The following is a 16,793-nucleotide window of genomic DNA, read 5'->3' on the forward strand; positions in this document are numbered from 1 at the left end:
GGATTTCAATCCTTTTTGTCCAACAAATTTCTCAAGGATGAGGAAGGAAAATTTGTTGAAGCAGAACGGCCAATGAAGTATGCGGAGATTATTTCAGCCGAAGAATGGGATAACTTTGTCGCCAAACGAAGAAACGAAAAATTCCATGTAATGTCTATTAATTATGATATTATACAATTGTTAAGTTACTTGGTTCTGATATGCCTTAAACTTTTTTATCCAGGAAGTAAGCGAAAAAAATCGGAAAAGGGCATCAAAACCCGCGTATCCGTACAAAAAAAGGCGTACGGGATATGCACGGTTACAACAAAGAATTGTGAGTATATTCAAATGCTATGAGCTTATACATTATCACAATATGTTATAATTGATGATCTTATAATTTGATTCAATGTGTAGCTAGCCGAGGAGAAAAGTGACGCAACATCTCTTCCGGAGCACGTATTGTGGAAGGCTGCTCGGGTTGGGAAGGATGGGGTTGTCGTTGAAGCGGTTCAAAATGTTTATGACGAATGTGTAAGTATATATAACATTATTTCTTTAATTATATCGAAAATTTTGTTAGACATATAATTCATTTTTAATCTCCTCTAATAATATTTCAGGAGACTTTATCCCAAACCTTACCTTCAACCGAGGTCCAGGATTGCAGGAGCCTACTTAGTCGAGTACTAAATGTTCCTGAGTATTCCGGTCGTGTGAGGGGTAAGGGTTTTGGTGTGACTCCGTCGTCATTTTATAAAAAACCAAAAACAACAAATCCTACCAACAAAGAGGTGATGGAGACCTTGGCGGAGTTAAGGGCACAAGTACTCGAACTGCAAAAGGAGAATGCAAGGTATAGAGAGGAAAGACGCGGTTCCGAGGCAAAAGATACTAGTGACCGAGCTAGTATCAATTGTCAACCGAAATTTCCCGAGGTAATTATATATGTTATTATGAAATTAAAATAGCACTTTTTTACTTGACACATATACACGTTAACAATAACATATTTATTATTGGTTTAGGGCATTACACCTTGTCAGCTGTATCTATCGTCACCAACTTATCGCATAGTTGGCAAGGGAAACGTGCACAACACTTCGGGTGAATTACTTCACCATAATCCCCTCCCGGTGGGATATATGAAAGTTTCGGTTGACCTTGTATTAGATACGGACGCGCTTCTACCATTACCTGACGTTGTTTCAGAGACAAGGTTGATGCGAGATGCAGTCAGATCCTTTGTTGGATGGCCGTCAGATCTAATTTTCCCAGATGCCGAGGTATATATGTTCTAAATGATTATGAATATTTAGTTTTCACATTTCAATTCAGCTACAATTATGATATTTAATCAATCTTTATTACATGGTAATGTTAGACTCCTACAAGACCCACACATAAAGCTGGTAAAGGGATTTCAAGACGCATCGAGTCGGTTGCATCTCAAAAAGAGGTACAAATATATATACCCATTGAATTATATACGCAACGATTCTGTTGCATCACAAAAAGTCATGATTTAATTTATATGAAGTTTTAGGTTCCCGGTCGAATGTTGAAAGAAGCTGGTAAGGATATTCCAACGAAGTCCGGGACAAAAACAAATCCTAAATCTCAAAAAGAGGTACAAATATATATACCCATTGAATTATATACACAACGATTCTGTTGCATCACAAAAAGTAATGATTTAATTTATATGAATTTTTAGGTTCCCGGTCGAATGTTGAAAAAAGCTGATAAGGATATTCCAACGAAGTTCGAGACAAAAACAAATCCTAAATCTCAAAAAGAGGTACAAATATATATACCCATTGAATTATATACACAACGATTCTGTTGCATCACAAAAAGTCATGATTTAATTTATATTTTTAGGTTCCCGGTCAAATGTTGGACAAAGCTAGTAAGGAAATTCCAACGACGTCCGGGACAAAATCTCAAATTATGATGCGTCTTGAGAAAATGGTGGAAGAGTCAGATATTATGCACGGCGCCATCCGTAGTGTAGATATGGATGAAGGTGTTTTCGGAATTGCTCATTCCGAATTAATTGCAAAGGAGGACATGCAACAACTTTTTGAACACGAAGAATTGGGCATCGCTGTCATTCATACATACATAAGGTACTCCGATCAATCTATTATTTACTTAGTTGAACAATTTATTTACACATTTCAATGAGTAGTCTAATGTTTATTATGTTTCTATTTAAGGTATATGTATGACACATTGATGCGGGGAACTGAATTGTGTAACCGATTCAATTTTATTGCTGCTTCCCGTATCAACACAACGTTTATAAGAAAAAATCCAACAACCGTAATGAATGAACTAGTCGATAGATTCATGGTGGCCGGCGATAATACTACACCCAGTTTGTATTTTTTACCGTTTAATTCTGGCAACGGGTTAGATTTTCTTTCTAATAATTTCATTCTAATCTATGTATATCTTTTACGTAGAAAATTTTCATGCATCTAAATTTTTGTTTTATTTTACAGTGGTCACTGGGTGTTGGTTGCTATGGATCTTTCGAGACTAATGGTGTATTATCTCGATTCGTTACCGGGTAATTGGAGTAAATATCCGAGTATGAAGAAGTTGGTTGACGCGTAAGTGAAATTCCCCTAAATATTCGTGTGTATTTGTATATTTAATTATGTCTGTCAGATTGATCTCAATATACAATACTAAAATTTAGATCGAAAAAGAATTATCGTAATAGGAAGGACATTACCTGGGTCAGAGTTCAGGTATATATTAAGTTTCTTATTTTTGCTTATAATAGTGTTTGTTTTTTTGCTTATAATAGTGTTTGTAAGAAATTAACTATATATATATATATATATATATATATATATATATATATATATATAGTTTGTTTTTCTGTGTAGTGTCCTCAGCAAAACAATTCGATCGATTGCGGATTTTTTGTATTGAGATTTATGAGAGATATCATTGCGTTGAATCGTATAGACATCCCAAAAATGGTATGGAATAATAACTTAGGGTTTATTTTAATATTATCGGATATTTCATCTAATTTGTTACTAAATCATGAATATGTTTTATTCTCTTAATTGTAGTACTTTGACGAATACAAATCTTACTCAAGAGCTCATTTGGATGAAATGAAGGATGAATTGTGTCAATTCATTATTGATCATAGAATCATATAGGTTGTAGTTGTTGTACATATATGTATGGAATATTGTTGTACATGCATGAATATCAATATATTAATGTTGTATATATGGAGGATTAATGTTGTATATAAATGGATTCATGTTGTATATATCAATGGATTAATGGTGTATAACATTGGATTAAAGGATGAAATCAATATGAATTTTACACTTTTGCAGCATGCGAACAGGTTCCCAATTAAATACCCACTGTTTTTCAAACAATTTTTTTTTAAATAACTAACACTTTAGAGGGCGCTTTCTGTAGGAAGCGCCCTCTAAACACTTTACATTGATAACTTTAGAGGGCGCTTTGTCCAGAAAGCGCCCTCTAAGGTGGCCCTTTATGGACCACTCCAGAGGGCGCTTTTTTCTAAAAGCGCACTATAATGTGGCCCTTAAAGGGCCACTTTAGAGAGTGCTTTCTCCAGGAAAACAAAGCGTTGTCTTTACCTATGCCAGCGCCACTTTAGAGGGCACTTAAAAGCGATGTTATAGGCCAAAATAAGCGCCCTCTTTTCCCTTATTTGGCGTAGTGAATTAAGCAAATGAGTTTATAGGAAGAATTGAAAAGAAATCAAAATTAAACTAAAATTATTAAAAACCTCAAAGTGGAATTCGAATACAACAGATCAACTCTTTAGGAATTAGCTCTCCATGAAATCTTCTAAGCAATATTGTATCATCAAAATTCAGAATTAGGATTACTATAGTAGTGAAAGACCTAATATAATAAAAGGAAAATTCGGGCCCTTATAGGATCCGACCCGAAAATTACAAAAACTGGCCCAGACTAACTATTTTAATTAAGTCTGAAACTTCAATGAATTATTCGACCCTTCTTCATTCTGAATATGCTTTTTACTTCAACATGAAACTTGTATTTCTTTCTCTTATCTTTCCAACACATATTAGAACGCATCAATATGATCCTCGTACCTCAAGTTATGATCTGCATAGTAACAAGATATGTAATAACTATTTATGCTGAAAATAAAGTACGAAAATAAAATAAAGCCAAAAATAAACTTAAATATAAAAACACACTAAAATAGTAAAAATAATATAACAAATTATAGAAATGCCTAAGTATAATTGTAGAAGAATATGCATCAAAATGCACTAATCAAATTCCCCCACACTTGAACTTTTGCACTCCGAGCAAAATTACAATTTCAAAACAAAAGGAAAGAAAACAGAGCATGCACTTCCAAAAGTTTTCAAGATACAAGGTATAAGCATAATTCTAAGTCTAAGCTTCAAGAATATGGTGTTAGTAAGCAACTTTTTGTAACATTCAAAGCAGATAGAAAAACAGATTACTAAAAAGTACATCAACAGCAGTAAGATCCTCACACGATATAATTCACTCAACTCTCAAGTGTTTAGATTAACTGTTTACACTCAAAGCACAACATGAAAATTAGTACTACCATAAGCTTGAAAGGACTCTAACATCCACAAATGAAATACATGCACACAAAGATCAAAATGACTTTTATTTGGTTGTAACGTGGCCAAGGTAAGGGTGAGGTAAATCCTAAGGGGTACTAGGCTAACATTCAAAAAGATAAAAGAGACTTGAAAGAAACTGCAGGAGTTGAATTTACAAAATATTTCATTCACTTGAACAACTCTATAACAATTGTTTTCTCTTCTCCTTCCTCTTTTTATTCTTTTTTTTTGTTGAAGGAGTATGTATTGACATGTATTGAAATATTACAAACATAATTCCTTTTTTTTTCTTCCTCTTATCCTTCTATTTTTTCATTCTTTTTTTTTCTTTTCTATTTTTTTTCTTTTTCTGCCAACTTCTGAAATATTATAAACATAATTATTCAACCCCACACAACTCCAAACAAGACTCTTTCAACCCTTTGAATAGGGTGATAACATTGTTTTTCACTTCTCGGCTTGTAATGAGTTTTAAACAAAAAAGGGAGAATATGCTCAAGGGGGTTTCAAACAAGGGATGAAATTATTTTAGGGTTGGCTTTTTGGCTAACTGGCTAAAAAAACAAAACAAAAATGTCTTTATCATATCAGTGTGCACAAGTAAACAACAACATCAACAAGAGTCAATTCAAGTTCTAGAGACTAACAGACATGAGTGAATCACACAAGAAATAAAGAGATGGATTTTTGTATGTTATCCATATAAGGCTCAAAATCTCACAAGGTTAATTGATCTACCACAAATGATGTACAATTTAGTTTAGTCATTCCTATCATACTAAAAATGCACAGCAATTTTTTCACATCACACCACAAGACTTTAGTCAAGAGAACTAAGAAAAATACTCATAATTGTAACTCAAAAACCAAAGGAAAAAGCATGCAATTTTTTTTAAGAAAACAAACAAAAACCAAAATAGAGAAAAACTGGAAAAAAAATAAAGAAAACAAAACAAATAAATGGTTCCTTCCCCCACACCTAAAACATACATTGTCCTCAATGAAAGACCATACATATAAAATAAGAGTGGGAGAAAGGAAAGAACACATCCGAGGAGTCAAGGCGGGTAAGTGATTGCATAAGCAGCCTTTCCTAAAGAGAGCTCTTCTACAGTATCTCCTTCCAAAGTCGGGTTCTCATGGAGTAGCTTTGGGTAGTGTCCATTGACCTTGAAATTTTTATTAGTGTCTTCACCTTGTATTCCAGGATCAAAGAAGAATCTTCGATAAGTAAAAGTGTTGAATGGGCACGTGAAAGGGACCTCCTTTTTCAGAACATCAAGAATCAAAGGATTACGGGGCTTCCTCACTACTTTTGTTTCATCTTTAAGTGAGATCCTATGCATACATATGGATGGGCTAATATCACGAGTGTCAGCCAAGGTCCATTCAATTCCCTTCTTATGTTTCTGCTTAAGTTAAAGCTTTGATGAATAATATGAGTCCTTGGGAAGGGGATTAGGCTCTACAGAATATGGTTGTTCAATGGATGGTATGTTTGGGGAAGCCAGAATGTCAAGAGCTTCAGCTACATAAACAACTTCATTTACATTGTCACCCTGCAAGGCAACATCAATCTCAGCATAAACAACACAAAGGTTAGTGTTAGTACAATCATCACATGAGTAAATATCATCAAAACCATATAAAGTTGGAAAATCAGCTGAAAACAAATCAGAATAAGCTTCATCAACAACTTCAGAAAGCAACTCTATCTGAAAAACAGAATGCTCTTCCTCGTCAATCTTCTTATTTTTCAGTACTCCTTGTGGGAAAGGGATTAGTGATACATACTTTTTTCCAACCTCAACAACAATAGAGAGTTAAGGTTTATTTTCAGGTGTTACACTAACAATTTTTTTATTTTTTTTGGGGGCTGGTTTTGTAACTTTTTCGGATCTCAAGGAAATTACACTCACATTAGAGGCTTTTGGATTAACTACTGTTTGAGCATGTAGTTGGTTTGATCCTTGAGCTTGTTGCATGTCATTCATTGAAGTGGAAAGTTGTCCAATTTGTGTTTTTAAAGTCTGAATACTATAGTCTGTTCGCTGCTGAAATTGGAGAGTGTTTACAACCATTTGCTTAACAAGTTCCTCTAGTGAAAATTCAGAAGGTGAATAGGTGGTTACCTGTGGAGGGTTATATGGTGGTGATGGTGGAATGGGTAGCATCAATTGTTTCACTAAAGATGTAAGTTCATCAATTCTGGTTTCTAGAGCTTTGTTGGAAGAAGAAACCTGAATCTCATTCACACCTTTTGATTGGACCATAAAATTATCCCTTGTTGTGAACTGTTGGGAGTTAAGTGACATGTTCCCAATCAAGGATTTGACAGCAACATGATATTCAATACACAAATCATTATAATCAACATCAGGAGCAACAAGTTCTCTCAGAGTTCTTTGGTCAGCCATGTTAAACTCAATAAAAAAGAAAAAAAATTAACAAACAATGAGAAAACACAACTAATTCAGCAATGCAGCAACAAATAAGAAAATACCGGCAATTTCCCTATTAAGTAAAAACAATTGAAATACGAAAAAATGATTAAAATAAAATACAAAAAATACAAAAACACAAAAATTAATCTAATAACGTCAATTAAGAATTTTGAGAATTTTTGCGGAATTTTCTGAAACTATCAAAACAGAAATAAAATCATAAAAAATAGAAAAATAAGGAATTTCGATTTTTTAGGTCGGCTCCCATTATTTATTCCATAAACAGAGGCTTTTGATTATTGATTTTTTCCTAGTGAAGCGGAAAAGAATCAGAATAATCTGAGACGATTTTCTTAAAAAAACAGATTTTTTTTTATCCTAAAATGCCTAAATACCAAAACGCAAGAAAGTTAGGGCAAAAAAAATGTTAAAACAGAACACCTATGACTATGATAATGGTTAGACTATAATAATGGTTAAAATCTACAAGAGTCCCCGGCAACGACGCCAATTTGATCTGCTGTCGCACACGGGTCAAAAACGAGTTTAAAAGTGTAGTAAAACGGAAGCGACACTCGAATATCGTAACACAATGACTCTTGAATGTTATAATCAAACAAATGAAAATAAGGGGGTTTTTAAGGTTCAAAACTTAAATCGATGATTGTTAAAGGTAAAATCAAAATTGATAAATAAGCTAATTTATTGTATCGATTTCCGACTTATCATCGATTCTTATAATTTTGATTCCCTAGCGGATTCAATCTCATTCAATTACAATACCCATTGACAAGCGCAAATTGGTATTATATGATGTATGTTCCTAATTTCCGAGGTCCTACGTCACTGGACCGAAATCCTATCTAATCTCCATACAAGTATGATGCATGAACATGAAAACTCATAAACATAACTCAAACATCATACACACATCAAAATAATTATGCATAATCACGCCATAACACTCCAAAATACAGGTTCCACTCTTGAACCAACCCAAAAATTATTTATATAATTAAATTCAATAATTATATGATTTCTCAAAATAATTATCACTTTTACATTAATTCAACAGAGTTATCAAAGGAACTCTAAACAACTCTGTAATAACCCTTATATCTCAAAAATAACTCTAGAGTATCCAAAAATACTCTAAAGTGCTCAAAAGTGTTCCATCACTAACTTACGAGTGATAACTCTATGAAACTTTAAATAATTAAATATTTTTAACTAAATTCTAAAATATTATAATTAATTAAATTAAAATTATTATTATTATTATTACTATTATTATTATTATTATTATTATTATTATTATTATTATTATTATTATTTAATACAACACCATAGGTAACCATGCTTAACAATAGTATACAGTAATAACTTAAATCCAAAACAATTTTTGGACTAACAATCGCATCAGCTTCACTGGCATGAAATACATTATTATTATTATTATTATAATTATTATTATTATTATTATATATTAATTAATTTAATCCATTATAATTTACAATAACAACAAGTAAAACCAAGATAGTGTAAAGAATATAATATTATCTCACAAACATTTTAAACACAGTTAGCAAAATGTGATAAAATTAAAAATTGGGTTTACAATCACAATGATCATAGCAATTTATTCCAAATTCCAAAATGACATAATTCACATGTAAACATATTTGTATGATCAGTGATCTCAGGGGTTTGGGCCAAAACCCATTTGGTTACAAATAGGGCTGGAAATTAGTCGAGTCGAGTCGAACCCGTCGTCAGCTCGACTCGACTCGATAAGAATTAGTTTAGCTCGAAACTCGACTCGAGTTCGACACGAACTTTTTTTAATCTCGAACTCGAATCGTTTTAAGTTCTTGAACAACTCGGTTCAACCCGTTAGATTCAGTTCGTTAGGTTCAGTTTGTTTACTTCACGGACTAAAAAGTCATTTTTTAAAGTTTAAATTTTTTATTATATTTGACATTTTAAATTATTCTTTTTAAAGGGAAAATATTAAAACAAAATAAAGCTTTCAAGAGATAAATTTAAAAGTCTAATTCAAAAACTATTCTTTTTGAGTTTAAGTTTGTCTCAAAAACTATTACAAATATAATAAAATAGTACAACAAAAACTATTAGAAATTGATACATTCCCATCACAAAATGATTATTCAACTTCAATCTTCATTACACCAACTGTCAACTGATTTACTGTCATAGCTAGTAAGGAAAGGATAACCTGCAAGATGGAAGAGGATAATTTTTAAGCCAATTAAATTCATATATCAGAATACCAACACAACATGATCATGGTATGCTATGCTAAATCAATTACTTCTATAAATAAATTCATTTTAAATATATCACAAATAGCAGTACCTTTAAAATATATCACAAATATCAGTATTTCATATATCACAAATAGCAGTACCTTAAATCAATTCTTTTTAAATTCATGAAATTTCTAGATTTATGTTACAACATTGGTATGGTTTGAACACCATATTAAAGCTCACAAATTAATATACATTGCAGCTACCTTTTAAATATATCACAATTAACATAATACTAGTTCCTCATATATAACAAATAGCAGTACTTTAAATGATTAATTCTTTTTAAATTCATGAAATTTCTAGATTTATGTTACAACACTGGTATGGTTTAAACACCCTATTAATTGTATGAGATGCTAACAACTAACAAGTAATAAAGACTAAATACACAGTTAATTATACAACAATCTCACTCACCTGCATTGATAGCTCTCTATTTATCATCAAGGGAGTAATGTAATTTCTGTTTGCACTTGCTCCACCTATTAATAAAAAGAAGAATTTAGTTTTAAAAATTATCAATGTTATTTTTAAAAGTTTATATTATACTTAATAATCAAAAGAGAGCATATTACCTTAGGTTTGTTCCTAATTCCATGCAATATTCGAAGCCAATCACCACCACAAATTAAAACTTCGACAGTAGATGAACTTAAAGAAGCTCGAAATGAATCGATAACTCTCCCTCCGGCGCTAAAGGTTGACTCCGAAGCCACAGTAGATATTGGAATGGCAAGAACATCTGCTGCCATATGGGACAACACTCTATATTTTCCACAATTCAATTTCCACCATTCCAAGGCACAAAATGACATATGGTCGTTATCTTTAGATTTGTAAGTTGGCTCATTCAAATACTCTTCAATTTCAGATTTTATAGCAGGAATTGCTTGTTGTTCTTCAACATAATTCATTAACAATGACCACCCTGAGGATTTTTGTGACTCCAAAATAAGCCCATTTTGATCAACACCACTTCTACTAGATCCTTCTTCACTATGCTCACTAAGTATATCATCATGCTCTTTGTACATATCATCAAGCGCGATACGCACATTTTCTATATTTTTCTAGCTTCAACTTCCGGATAAATTAAGGGAAAACACATGTTAACACCCATCATTTTGATCCTAGGGTCCAAAACAGAAGCAAGCGACATAACAAGATTACATTGGCTCCAATATTTGTCAAATTTTCCCTTCATCGCTTTTGCCATTTCTTTCATAAAATCAGATTCATCTTGGATAGCTTGATCTAAAACTAGTTTGATTCGAAATACCTCAGCAAGATATAAGTTAGCAGTTGGATATTCACTACCTGAAATAATATTTGTAACAACATTAAATACCTCTAGCAACTTGGAAACCTTTTCAACCTTTTCCCAATCATCATCATCTGGAAGAGTTGTATAGCTTGGTTCTCGATCTTGAAAACGAGGGAAGACTTCTTTGAACTGCATTGCAACTGACAACATTTGATAGGTGGAGTTCCAACGAGTAGGGCAATCAAGAATTAATTTTTTACCACCAAGCTTTAGTTGTTGAACTATTTGTGAGAATGTTTGCAACCTTGCTTCATACTGATTGATGAACTTCACACTTTCACGCACGTCTTCAACTATTTTTGCTATTTTCCAAATACCATCTTGAACAAGCAAATTTAGTATATGCGCACAACAACGCACATGAAATAACTTTCCATCTAACACTAATTTCCGGTGCCTTAAAATCAGAACTTTTAACTCTTTCAAACATCTATCGTTGTAATGTGCATTATCCACTGACACACTAAAAATTTTATTTTCAATACCTCGATCTTTAAGACATTTGAAGATAGCATCAGCAATATCAACACCACGCCGAGAAGGAGGAACATGAACAAAACTAAAAATGCGTTTCTGCAAAACCCAGTCAGCATCAATGAAATGGCCAGTTAACACCATGTATTCTATCTTCTGATTTTGTGACTTCCATAAATCAGTGGTCAAACAAATCTTATTTACTGTCCTTAAAGTAGACTTCAACTTTTTTCTTTCAGCTTCATAAACAACAATACAATCATTCTTCAATGTCTTCTGACTAATTTTCTCATATGAAATATTAGAACACTTTATCATAAAATGAAAACCTTCTTCCTCAACAATACTAAATGCATGTTCATGCATCATAATCCAATGTGCGGTGGCTTCTCGTTGTCTTTCATGGTCATATTTACCTCCTGAATTCATTAGTAGTGGTCCAGAAAGCTTCTCATCAATCTTGCTTTTTGCTGGCTGAAAGTTTAATTTTTTTTGTTGTGCTACTAGCTTCTTGTAAACATGACATGTTTGTTTTAAATGCCTCATCAAATGACTGGTTGATCCACTAGCAACAACAGAATAATTTTTTTTACACTGTATACATTGCCATTTTTTTCCATTCTTTAATTCCACTTTTTTGAAGTGGTCCCAAACTAGAGAAATTTTCTTCCTCTTGGACTTTTAAATAACAATGTCACTGCTCTTAACATTTTCTTCATTTACAACTTCATTTGCCGGTGTTGATTCTCTAAAACCTAAAATCTAAAAAGGAATACTAAAGGTTTTGCTTTTGGAAAATGCAATACTAATATATGGACATATTTAAAATCTTAAAAATAGTTAATAATAATAATAAAGTCAAAAATAATATAAAAGGATACAAATAAAATCTTATAAATGGTATAATATTTAAAAAACGTTATTTTAAAGTGGTAGTTTAAAAAACAAATTTAGAAGTAGTTTAAAATGGCACTTTAAAATTAAAAGTCACGGTGCATTATGTTTTTTTTTTGAGTTAGAAGTATTTTACTTTGTATAAAAAAATGTCACAAGTATTTTTTAAAATATTTAATTTGATAAGTTAAAAGGTTAAAATCTATACATTATTTTTTTAAATGATACTATTGAGATATATGATTTAAAAATATTATATATATATATATATATATATATATATATATATATATATATATATATATATATATATATATATATATATATATATATATATAACCGAGTCGACTCATGAACCTAACGAGTCGAACTATACATAGCTCAAGTTCAGCTCATTTATTTTACGAACTTAGTTTTGAGCTCAAGTTCGACTCATTTGGTTCCTGAACCAAGTCCAACGAATTAATTATCGAATCGAGTCTCGAACTATTTTCGAGTTGGTTTGGTTCATTTCCAGCCCTAGCTGCAAGCTAAAAAGCCCACTCAAGTGTATGTGGTCCATATCTTATAATATGCCAATATCACTTAAGTGTGTGGTACCTTACTATATTTCGTATTCTCCTTAAGTACATCGTACCTTACGATGTTCCACAATTCACTTAAGTGCACCGTACCTTACGGTGTTCCTTAGTTAATCTATCTCTCATCAATCTGTCCTTTGTGTGTGACCCTGTAGGTTTTCGCGGCATTGGCAATTATATTAAATCACGCATTTAACATAATAAACAGTGAGCGGTATCTAGCAACACATCACTGTTACCCAAGACACAAAAATCTCATGTGATCTGACAAATCCTTCTGTGACAATACTTATGTGTATAATTACCCTTTTGCCCTTATGTCTATATTGAACACAAGGCATCGACCGTGTCATCCTTGTCCAATTCAATATTGGGCCCATAGACATTTATCCTGTTACGCAGGATGGGCAAATTCCATCTAGGTCACTCATGTCCCTTAGCATGCTTCGTGGAGTACCCATCAACTGTCTTTATGGTCATCTAGTTACAGACAATGTTTGATCAACAATAAGGCACTCGACTCTACATCTAGGGTCCATAGTGGTTTCAGGTCGAAGGGTGGTATACACCATTATCACCATGAGAATAACTTATGACACTTTGCATAACATTTTATATAGTAATCTCATAGTGGGTCAATCCAGTATAAATATTACTCTTAATATTCATACATATGTTTAAGACTTGATAACTCCTTATCCATGATCAATGAGATGTGATCATCAGTCTATAAACATAACAGTCTCCATGCTTTAATGTTATCCCACTTCACAATAAAGCTTGACTACGGATACTTTAAGAATATTGTCCTTATGTTTAATGTGATCTCATGATTAAGTCATACTCGATACATTAAACGAACTAGCTATTCTAGGGACTTTATTAAACAAATATAATAAAGAAAAAACCTTTTATTATTAATAAATAATTTGATACAAGTACCAACAGTATTGGTCTCTAGGGCTTACACCAACAGATTTATGATATGAAAATGATATGCAACAACATGGCCACATTTTGGGTAATCTGAACATTCTACTTTATGTAGGATCAAAGGTCTGATATCACATGAGAAAAAGGATACGTAGGAGCTTGGTTTCCTGAAAAATCCCAATATACCACTCATAAGTTTGAACTAGTCTTCAAAAGGTGATCCTTAAAAGGATTCCCAGAGTCATGGAATCAAGTGAAAATATTTTTCCCTAGTGAATTCTCATAGGACAAAAGTACCCCCAATTGAAATTAGTCTAGGTATGGGCCTCATGTCAACCCAACACACAAAATGCAGGTCAACATAACTATCTACGAGTCTATCATATGTGTATACTCAAGCTCGGGTGTAGAGCTTCTCTCATGTAATATCAACCCAATCCAACAACAACAAAATAAGGATATCCATAATAGGTTACCAAAATAAATGAAACATCTAAAGCAATAAAATAAATGCAATAAACATAAAATCTAAAAACATGCAAACATTAAAATAAACACCCCAGAAAACAAAGAACAAACAAAACCAGGCTCGACCCTCTTTTTAGATAGAAACCAGAAATCCCCAGTAGAGTCACCGTGGTTGTAAGACCCAAATTTTGACCCTAAGATCCCTCATACAATTTCATCATATGCATTAGCATTGGGATCATACCTTGCCATCCTATTTACCCCTTTTTCATAAGGTTTGTTTTGGGAGAGATCACCAAGAACCATGTGATTGTATCATACTTGTATATTATCATATTATCTCTCGAATGAGGTGATAACGCCTAAGTATGTGTTTGGATCGTTGGTGAGATCTAGGCTCCTTAGCTTGTGCGATAGCACCATTGTTGTCACAATAGAGATCAATGGGATCCACAATGCTAGGAACTATGCCAAGTTCACTAATGAACTTTTTGATCCAAACAACTTCCGTTGATGCACTTGAGGTAGCAATATACTCGGCCTCGGTTATAGAATCAACAACTGTATCTTGCTTTGAACTTTTCCAGCTCACAGCGCCACCGTTTAAGCAAAACACATAACTAGATTGCGATCTAAAGTCATCCTTATCTGTCTGGAAGCTAGCATCAGTGTATCCAATTACAGCCAACTCTTCCTGACCTCCATATATCAAGAATGAGTCCTTAGTCCTTCTCAAATACTTAAGGATATTCTTGACAGCTACCGAATGAGCATCACCAAGATCAGATTGGTACCTACTCGTTGCACTTAAAGCATACGAGGCATCTGGTCGAGTACATAACATGGCATACAAGATAGATCCTATTGCAGATGCATATGGAATATTATTCACGTGATCCCTTTCTTCCTTAGTTGAAGGGGATTATGTTTTTGATAGACACAAGCCATGTTGCATAGGTATGAATCCTTTCTTGGAATCATGCATATTAAAGCGTCTCAGCACTTTGTCTATGTACGTACTCTGACTTAGGCCAAGCAGTTTTTGTGATCTATCTCTATAGATTCTGATTCCTAAGATATAGGTTGCTTTACCTAGGTCCTTCATAGAAAAGCATTTCCCTAACTAAGATTTTACTTGTTGCAGGGTAGGGACATCGTTTCCGATGAGTAATATGTCATCTACATATAATACCAGGAAAACGGTCATGATGCTACTAACATTATTGTAGACACAAGGCTCATCTTTGTTCTTGATGAATCCATATTGTTTTACTGTTTCATCAAAACAAAGATTCCAGCTTCTGGAAGCTTGCTTCAATCCATAGATTGATCTTTGTAACTTACATATCTTTTGGGCTTCTTCTGGTATGTCAAATCCTTCAGGTTGTGTCATGTACACATCCTCAAGAAGATTCCCATTAAGGAAAGCAGTTTTGACATCCATCTGCCATATTTCATAATCATGATATGCAGCGATAACAAGTAAAATCCAAACAGATTTAAGCATTGCAACTGGTGAAAAGGTTTCATCATAGTCAACCCCATGAGTTTGTTTATATCCTTTTGCAACCAGTCTTACCTTATAGGTATGTACCTTACCATCCATGTCAGTCTTCTTTTTGAAGACCCACTTGCGTCCTATAGGGTTAACTCCTACAGGAGGCTCTACCAAGGTCCAAACTTGGTTTGTGTACATGGAATCCATTTCAGATTTCATGGCTTCTAGCCACTTCTCAGACTCGGGACCAGTTATGGCCTCTTGGTAGGTCACATGCTCATCTTGATCCATGAGTAGTACATCACCTTGATCATTTATGAGATATCCATATCTCTCAGGTATGTGACGTATCCTGCTTGACCTACGCTGGTCTTGTTCTACTTGAGCAGGTTGCTCTTCCACAACTACTTGTGTTTCCTGCTCTAATTCCTCCATAGGTGTATCGATGCTTTGTGATTCTTGAATTTCTTCAAGCTCTACTTTCCTCCCACTGATTCCTTTGGAAATAAAATCCTTTTCTAGGATAACTCCAGTTCGAGCGACAAACACTTTACCCTTAGAAGGATTGTAGAAGTAATACCCTCTTGTTTCTTTAGGATACCCCACAAATAAGCATTTGTCTGATTTGGGCTCAAGCTTAGTTGAAATTTGTCGTTTCACATAAACTTCGCAACCCCAAATCTTCATGTAATACATATGTGGTTTCTTACCACTCCATATCTCATATGGTGTCTTCTCGACCTTTTTGGATGGAACACGGTTAAGTGCGTAAGTTGCTGTCAATAGTGCATGTCCCCAAAAGGAGTTTGGAAGATCGACATGACTCATCATGGATCGGACCATGTCTAACAGGGTTCGATTTCTTCTTTCCGATACACCATTCCATTGGGGTGTTCCAGGAGGAGTAAGTTGGGATAAGATCCCACACTCTTTCAGATGGTCATCAAACTCTAGGCTTAAATACTCACCACCTTGATCTGATCGAAGTGTTTTAATATTCTTACCTAGTTGGTTTTGTACTTCATTTTTTAATTCCTTGAACTTTTCAAAGGACTCTGATTTGTGTTTCATTAAATACACATAACCATATCTACTGAAATCATCAGTAAATGTGATGAAGTACTGAAAACCTCCTCTGGTTGGTATGTTCAGTGGTCCACATACATCAGTATGTATGAGGGCCAAAAGATCATTAGCTCTTTCACCTTTTCCT

The 16,793-nt window shown here is 33.5% G+C and overlaps 1 protein-coding gene across 1 annotated transcript; it reads right to left on the reverse strand.

Moving 5' to 3' along the window:
* Nucleotides 1-10,468: 10,468 nt before the first annotated feature.
* LOC127108051 (zinc finger BED domain-containing protein RICESLEEPER 2-like) lies at nucleotides 10,469-11,635 on the reverse strand. The gene has a single exon (XM_051045416.1). The coding sequence runs from the start codon at nucleotides 11,633-11,635 to the stop codon at nucleotides 10,469-10,471; it is 1,167 nt and encodes a 388-aa protein (XP_050901373.1).
* Between the last annotated feature and the right edge of the window lie 5,158 nt (nucleotides 11,636-16,793).

The sequence above is a fragment of the Lathyrus oleraceus genome, chromosome 1, assembly GCF_024323335.1.
Source record: "Lathyrus oleraceus cultivar Zhongwan6 chromosome 1, CAAS_Psat_ZW6_1.0, whole genome shotgun sequence".
In the NCBI taxonomy this organism is placed as follows: Eukaryota; Viridiplantae; Streptophyta; class Magnoliopsida; order Fabales; family Fabaceae; genus Lathyrus; species Lathyrus oleraceus.